Source organism: Monopterus albus, unplaced genomic scaffold, assembly GCF_001952655.1.
Source record: "Monopterus albus unplaced genomic scaffold, M_albus_1.0 scaffold126.1, whole genome shotgun sequence".
NCBI lineage: Eukaryota > Metazoa > Chordata > Actinopteri > Synbranchiformes > Synbranchidae > Monopterus > Monopterus albus.
The window spans coordinates 2,975,592-2,984,221 of record NW_018128006.1 but is presented as its reverse complement, the minus strand read 5'-3'; the positions used below and the strand labels follow the sequence as shown (position 1 = coordinate 2,984,221).

Sequence of the window (8,630 nt, the reverse complement as noted above, 5' to 3'; positions counted from 1 at the left end):
GGGAAATGATTTGATTTGTATTTTGAGTTTTTAGTGAGGCCCATATCCCGCCCACTAACATGGAGGTGCAGGATTTATGACCTACAGTATACTGCAGCCAGCCATTAGGGGGTGAGCGAGTTTTGGTGGCTTCACTTCTGGAAGCTCTTAGCTTGTCCGCCGCTTTTATAGTCGTTGGTCTAAACTTGGACTTTATACGCTTTATCAAAACTTGGGGGAGCAACAGTCAAGCCAAATCTGCTCAAGCACCATACTGTAGCTAAAAAATATAAGAGCTGTAGGTGGAGTACCTTTAGTATGACTAATACACTCTTCAGCCAAATGATATCTTGTCAGTGATCTGTCAGTTAAGTTTGAAAGATTCAGTGGGAAATGCATACATATCATGCAAATACTTTTCTTTCTGTGGGGCTTAATGAACTGATGTAATCAAAAGTGTACATCTAGGAGTTTTCACTGAGTCCCTGAAGACAAGGCAGCAACACTCTTTTACATGTAAACAGATATTTTACAGCGAAGGAAGGGCTGGTGAGGCTTTTTTGTGTATCCATGTGCAGAGGAGTTGCAGGCTTAGTTTCCTCACTCTCTTTTCCCTCTCTAGCTATGTAGGGCAGCCCATGGATCAGCTGACATTCCCATCCTCCTACATGCCCACACAATCTTGTTAAAGTGTGCAGTTAATCTGAAGAGTAAAAGGACTCTTCACAAGCAAGCAGCTCTTTCATCACCCTATTGTATTGCCCACATCACGTTGTCACAGGAATATTAGATTCTTCTAAAACTCGGGTGTTTAAGAGAAGCTGCGCCCTCGTACCAGCTCTGTGTGATGTCGTTTGCCTAGGAGTGACTTTGTAAACCAGACATTATCTAACACTCTAGGATCATAGACAACGTTTTGTTGCTGGAAGAATTAACATCTCAGTGGGGACTCATCATTATTTTTTTCTCATATTTCGCCTAAAAGTTGGCTCCACCATCAATAATTTAAACAAAGTGCTGCCATAGGGATGAAACTGAGGAAATACAGTAGTAGGCTACTCTCCAAAGGTTTCTCCTAATGTAGCCTGCAGTTGTCTATTTTATGCATCTTTATAGTCAAGAGCAAACAAAGAAACACGAAACCACAAACACTCACTCATCTCTGGCACTTTGTCTGAAGTATTCTTTCATTGAAAAGCTTATTGAAAACATAGAGTCATAACTCGTTCACAGCCTCAGCACCTATCATTATCTTGTAGGCCAAGTGAAGTGCAGCAATTTGATGGACAAAGATACAGTGCAGTGCTAAAAAGGCCTCTGATTGAATTGCCACTTTCTACTGTTGCTGCTTTTCATTCCCAGTCTGCCCAACACAGTGTAAGAGACACGGAGTGAGAGGGTCATCCATAAACGCAGGAGGGCTGCATCCCAGCCCTCATTTGACAAGAGAGGTATTGTGTGGACCGAGAGGAGGGGGTATTTGTGCTGTGGCTATTTGTCCCCTCTGTGAAGTGGCTCGAAACCTTGAGACCCCGAACTTTGGCTCAAATGTTTCTTTGTCCTTACAGGCTCTCAAAGAGGCTCTCGCTTTTATGGGCTATGGAGGAATATCTCAAAAGCAACTTCCATCTCTCAAAAGAGAGAAAGTGAGAGCAAATCATGTCGAACTCCCACATAATCACGAGTGTGCTTTTTCAGACATAATAAAAATGCACAGAGCTCTCAAACAGGCTTCCATGGGCTGATTGTGCTCAAGAGGAAAATGAACCTTGACAAATGAAGCAAACCTCCTCACTCTCCTCCTACTTATTATACTGTATGAGATGTCTTTACTTTGCCTACATCAGACGATTCATTATTTATTTGCAGCCTGAAGGTTACTAAATCTTTTAAAATATCACATGAATTTTTGTCTACTTTCCATTTTATTTTCATTCTGTTTCATTGTTTTTATTATTTTAGGTTTAAAATGTATTATTTTTACCTAAAAGCCTTATTCTGTCTTATTGTAATTTTTCTGTAACGCACTTTGAATCATATGAAAGGTGCTAAACGAATAAAGCTTTATTGATTGAAGCCTGATACATTTTTCTTTCTTCACTGTATCTTCAGGTTTTACAAAAAAAACTCACAAAAGCAATTTTATGCCAAAAAACAAAACTCATGTCAACACACTGTGCTGTTGTGTTGCTCTCTCCCAGTTTTTTTTTTTACCTATGTAAGTGGCATGCATGTTTCAGTCAAGTAAACACTGTATTTGTGCAGTGCTTTGGTTGACTTGGCAACACTGCCATCTTATGGTGACCAGAGGAATAAATCAACACAATGTCTGCCTGAAGAATCTTTATTAGAAAAGGTTTATTAAGTAAGCAAGACGTGTTATCTCCATTTTAAGCTGCCACTCTGACTCATTTCATATAATAGTGTTTCCTGTCAAAGCCATCACCATCATCGTATTAGAAAGGCATATGCATTACATAATGAAATCATATTATCTCAAGCTGCTGCTGCTTAGAACAAATTTGTTTAACTGCAAACTGTGCAGCTACAGTATATAGATTTAGGTTCAGCTACCTTGATAACCCTGTGAGGCTTTAAATAGTAAAGAGTTTGACCGTTCATTATATTGTTACTGAGCTGATTTCCTTCAGTAGAAGCACCTCCTCTGACTGAAAGGGCGCTTTTTTCAAAAGGTTTGATCAAAAGAAGTTTGTATAAATTCATCTTTGATCTTTTCAGGAGGGACGTATTCCCTTCTTTTGTGGTCTATTTCCAGTCACTGAACCTCCAGAGAGCTGAGACTGTCTCTGACCAGTGCTCAGATACAAGAGATGGCTGATGGGTTTGACTTTTCCCATGGTGTGTGAAAGCCATTCCCCCCCTGAGGGCCAAAGTCATGCCTCACAGCATTTCGCGCCTTTCTCTACATGTACACCTCTCTGATCTTCCTCCCTCTCAGTTTCCCTGTCTGGCACTGTATGACAGCCTTGCTCTCCACAACACTCCTCTCTCCCTGTTTCCTTCAGTTCCTCCTTCACCTCGCCACCCCTCTGGGATTGAGAACAAAGCGCCAGAGCAGCACACCTCTCCAACCTCGATTCCCCGACCTGCTCGCACTGAACCACATAGATTCGGTAAAGCTCCAATAGGACAATAAGAATATTCTTGCAAGTGAAGAAGATCATGAGCTGGTTGAGTACCTGCTCTTGAACCATGAGGTAAAGCCGGTAAAGCAGAAACGGGCCGTCTTGGAGTCCCACTGTGAGCAGCAAGCTCCACACTTCGCTGGAGCAGCAGGAGGTGAATGAAGGCGAAGCTTCTGGGCAGCAGAAGAGACCGCTCATGCTCTTCTGAGGAAGCTCATCTTTTGGGGGTCGTGTCTGAGTGAGTACCAGAGGAAACTGCATGAGAGCCCAAGAAAAGAGAGCCAGACCGATGATGACGACTGCCCTGTTGGTTTTGACTTCATGTTCCTTGAATGTGTCGAAGATGTCCAGGATGTCAGCACCCAGTCCCACATTGACCATTAGGAGCTGGGAGAGCTGGTCACGGGACATATCCCCCTTGGGCATCAGCCAGCGACCCAGAACCAACACAATGAGCATGGTTTGTTCCAGACCAGCGACCCAGTTCTCTGGGTCTAGTTCCACGATGCCCTGTGTGAAGGAAACAGCAGTGGCGGTTATGTCAGAAGCATCAGTTATTACTACAGAGCAGAGACTCCCCTTTGCTTTTGCATTGATTTTCATGCTATTTAATTTTGTTTGTGATAAATCATTTGTACCATAAATAGATTACAATGTGATATTGTAAGTTAAATGTGCAATCGACTGTACAACAACGCATCTCTTCTTTGGAGTCGACATCATTCTGATGACTTGCGTATCACTGCAGCTCCTCATTGCGTTGGTGTTCTTTGAGTTTATCATGACAGCTCTCTTTAACATTTTACATTCCTGCAACAGTACAGTATGTCTTCAAGTTTCAAAAGCTGCCACAGCCAAGTGGCAGAAAAACACCCAAATCTGACATGAAAGAAATTGCACTTAAACCATCCCAGAAGGGGAGAAATCTGAGAGTTTTTCAAGCTGGAGCCTATCTGCACTTCATCTCCATGTGTCTATTATACATTTCCTGTGACTAATAGTTTATCCACCCCCTTGATAGATTTAAATCTTATCTGATATCAGGTGTCCCTTTAATTTGGCTGTGTAGAGGTTGAGGCGGCGAGGTCAGTACTGTGGTGGGATGCCTACCGCTGTGATTGGGATGTGAGCCAGCAAATGAAGCTCAGGGCCTGAGGAATTGTTGATGGGCAGCTTGGACTGCAGCAGGCTCAGCTCCAGAAACCAAATGGATGGGATGACAGTACTGAGGTAGAGGAAAACCATGGGAGAGAACCTAAAAGAGGACCACCAAATGACAGGGATGTCGAGGGGGAGGTTATTTTTAGTGACATGCTTTTTTTTTGCCACCCATCACAGAAGAAAGGGTGGTCTTTATTTCCAAAGGAAGCTTTGAATTTCAGACAATTATTCTCATCATGCATGCAAATCCCACTTGACAGTGCAAAGCCTTCTCTGTGAAGAAAGAACTTCAAAGTAACACTCAGTGAAAGAGAGAGAAGGAGGGGCCTGAAGAAAGCCTGGGTCTGAGTATGTGCTGGCAAACTACAGCTTTTGAATGAGACGCAGCTTGGTGTTGAATGAGGTGTGACACTAAATGCTTATAACCTTTTGAGGCTCACATAAAAAAGATAGACGTCAGTTTATGCTGACTCAGTTCAACATTTTTTTAAACTATAGCTGGTCAGAAATGACTCAAGCCGGCAGGAGACATTTTCTCCATGATTGGACAGGAGAGGCTGTGACAGGGGCCACGATAGCAGGCTGGGAACATCAGCTCAGTGAAAGACAGAGCAATAACCCAGCAGAGGAACAGATTTGTTTTTGATTGACAGTAAAAGAGAGAAAGAGCTGCAGAGCATAACAGAGAATTTAGTGCCTGAGAATATTACATACCCTGCACAAGCTGACTCTCAGAACCCTGTGCACATGGGTCCTAAAGTGTTTACACAATTATGAGTTCAGAAGTTATTTCTCCATACAGGTAACAAGTCCTTGAACATACAGTAAATAACAGTGTCACTGCCCCACTGTCCTGGCCCTGCCCTCTGATATGACCCATAAGGGCGTTTCCTAAACATGTGAGGTTATGAAACAGACTCGGTTTGGTTAGTGTTAGGCACAAAAGAAGAACTAGACTATTTGAATTATGCCAGGCACTCAGCATTTAGCAGGGTTTCTGTGGGTTCCTTAAAAACTCTTAAAACCCATTAATCTTAACTTTAGGCCCCCCAATCCAGATATTAACACTGTGTGTTGTGCCGAAAACAAAAACTTGTTAGATGTGTAGATGACATGAGTGTTACCATTTCCACTCTGCATTACGGGTGCACTTCAGAGTGACAGCCATTTCCACACCCAGCAGAGCCACACCAGTCAGCAGCACCCAGTAGAGTGGCTCCCCTTTCACGACCACCACACGCCACACTGTCACCACCCCATGGACCGCAAACAGGAAGCGGCTCAGTAAAGCCAGCAGGATGTTCAGGAGATGACACATCATGCGCCACAGAAAACCTGCGCGGAATCAGAATCCAAATCAGCTTTATTCGCCGGGGTGAGTTGAATTTGACTCCAGTCCAGGGGCTCTCTGTGTGCATGTATGCCATTCTTCCATAAGGCCACGATTAAACAAGTGAACAATATAAGACTGAGTGAACAAAAAAAGAAAAAGAATGTGCATTAAGAAAATAAAAAATTAAAATAAAGTACTTATACAGTTTAGATGGAAGACAGCTTCATCATGCGCCCTAGTACTGTCCTAGCCCAGGAATTCTGTTTGTGTGCTACATTTTCAACAAATCATTCTTGCAAGGTTGATGAAAGTCAAAGTTGAGTCAGCATTTTGACTAAAAGCTTCATATAGTATATAAGTAATGGACAACAAAGAAAAGGCTGTCAGTGACTATTAAGTTGTGAGTCAACAATTCAAAAGATGAACCTGATGATTGAATTGCCAAGAAAAAAAGAGGGAGTATATCATAATAAAAACTACTTTAAACTTCAAACATTTGTTAACAGTGTTTTAAAGGTTGCAACAGTAGAGTGGTTTATGCTGTTTTGAACGTGATATACAAATGTGATGTCCAACAGTAAAGCCTTTTGCAGAGTAAGGAACAGAACGGCGATACAGGCTATTTCTATTTGACTGCATTTTGCAATAAATTTAATGAATAAACTTATGCAGATCAGTGTCAGAATGCCAAAATTCAAACCACCCATGAACAATTTGTAAACTGTCATGTTACCTCCTTCATCCTTATTTATTTAATTGATTTATTTTATGTTATTAGTGTGCAAACAGTCCTCGCTGTCAATTAGTCAGCAGGATAGAAGCTTCAGAGCTTTTGGGTAGTTCAAAGCAAGAAGTGAATAGTAAACAGAAGCTAAACAAACTGACCTGCAGTTAATATTAAAGGAGTCCAGAAGGCTTTGTACAGGGTTGTTTAAGTAGCTCTATCTCTATGGATTATTGTGATTACTTGAAAGTGAGGCTGCAGGGGGATTGTCTGCTGATAGCCAAGTTTGATTCCAGCCAGGTACTTTTAGTTTTAAGTCATATTCCCCTGTCATGTTTTCTGTCTGTGTCTACGCTGTCATTGTATCGACACTCAGGGGGAAAAATATGCACAAAAAAGGGATTATACCAATGTGTTGATGCCATTTTGTAGTAAAACACCTTTTTTAATTTGTGGCTTTAATCATAGTTAATAAATAATTTACCAATGCTTTATAGAACAAGTAAGGACCATTAATAGGGACCAGACAGCTCTCTGTAATTACAAATGCAAACGTATGAGAATATTCTAAACCCACAAAAAACCCTGATGCCAAACAAGGAGATATAGTTTTCAGTGAACTGCACCAAATTTTAGTTATAAATAAAATATTGCATTTCTCACTTTCAAATAGATTTTGTTGCAATTCATCAGCAGTTATAAATGTTGAGTTAGAGGCAACATTTAAAGTTAAAATCAAGTATTGTACTAGAAGAGCACAAACGGATTTTTCCCAACCTGGCAACCCAAAATGTCTTATCATTAAAGCCATACAACTGATACGTATATCATTATATATACATTTAACCGTTTATAAAGTGTGTCCTCTTAGAAAGACAGTAATATCTTGTAATTTACACTGAAAGTTTCAGCCTTTACACAAACAGGCACAGACTGTTGTGTACTGCTATGATGAAGGCCAATATGCCTTGAACAGAATTCTTGCAATATAATATAGTGCAGTTACATGCAGTACAAACCTGCAATACAAGCTGGACTCCTCACTGAGATCAGTTTCTTCAGTGTGTTCCCTGAATGTTCTGTAGTAGAAAATGACAATGCACAGTCACACGCAGTGACCTGGCCTGTATCTGTCTGATTTTGTCCTTTTAAATGACATGCATCTCTTAGACCCGCTGGATGAACAGGCACGTCAGAAGCGTGTATGTGTGTGTGTGTGTGTGTGTGTGTGTGTTCAGTGGTGAGTGACTACTGTTCAAGTCCACTGGAGTATCAGTGAGCAGTAGTGTGTTCCACACACAAGTGTATATGTGTGTATCTATTTCCCTTCTCTGCCACTGCAGAAGATAACGTTTCCTGCCCCCTGCGCCCACATCTTCATCGCCATCCGTCATGATGTCATCTCTCTTGGCCCAGAACAAAGTTATCTCCCTGGGAGAAGGCAGCCTGCTGCGCACCCAGCCCTGCCCTGCTCCCACCCATGCCTGCTCTGCGACTGCACTGCTGGACCTGATAACAGCCTCACTCCCTGGCCTCCACAGACACAAAAACATGGAGCAACAGGAGGTAATGGAGATGCTGATGGCCCGCTGAGCAGTCATTACAGGAGTGTATAGGTATGTTACTGCATTAGAATGAAGATGTTCTGTGGGTCGATGCCTTGCAACTAAACTGCTAAAGTGAATCAAATACAGTACAAATGACTGACTGTTTTACATTTCTTGGTCAGTGTGCAAATCTTAAACTTTGGTCAGAAAGTTGCTCATATATGCTCCTCTGATGGTATTTCCACCTTCCTGCCAATGCAGTAGCTGATTTTCTGGCCTCTGGCTTTTATGGATGCAAACACACAAATGTAATATCACATCCAGGAGACATGTTCCAACCAGTATCTGTCTGGTTATTGAATGTGAGTCCAATATTCACTCTCCTTTTAGCTCTGTTTTAGTTTCCACCAACTCTAGAGGAAAATGCTACTGTATGTTCACAAACTGGTCACTAACATTATATGTGTCTGTAGTACCTCTCCTCTGTCAGAAGTTTTTATTTTATTCTGAAAGCAGCTGCTTGAGGTTGGTGAGAGCAGTGAGAATGAACCAAAATAATGAAATTCTCTGCAAGAAAATCAAAATAAAATGCAATAAAGATCTGTGGAGCTTAGTGGAACTGCAAAGTCATGTGATAATTGTGCATCTGGCAGGAGGAATTTCAGGATATTGCTGTTTGGAGTTTAGCATCAAGTTACCAACTGAAGTCAAGACCCACATACACACACACACACAGGTAG

The 8,630-nt window shown here is 41.7% G+C and overlaps 1 protein-coding gene across 1 annotated transcript; it reads right to left on the bottom strand.

Annotated features, from left to right (window-relative positions):
* Positions 1-2,873: 2,873 nt before the first annotated feature.
* LOC109967156 (transmembrane protein 26) lies at positions 2,874-5,604 on the bottom strand. Its single transcript, XM_020612515.1, has 3 exons — positions 5,411-5,604; positions 4,236-4,380; positions 2,874-3,635 (listed from the first exon to the last, which is right to left on the bottom strand). Exons 1-3 carry the CDS (start codon positions 5,602-5,604, stop codon positions 2,874-2,876), a joined length of 1,101 nt encoding a protein of 366 aa, XP_020468171.1.
* Positions 5,605-8,630: the final 3,026 nt, after the last annotated feature.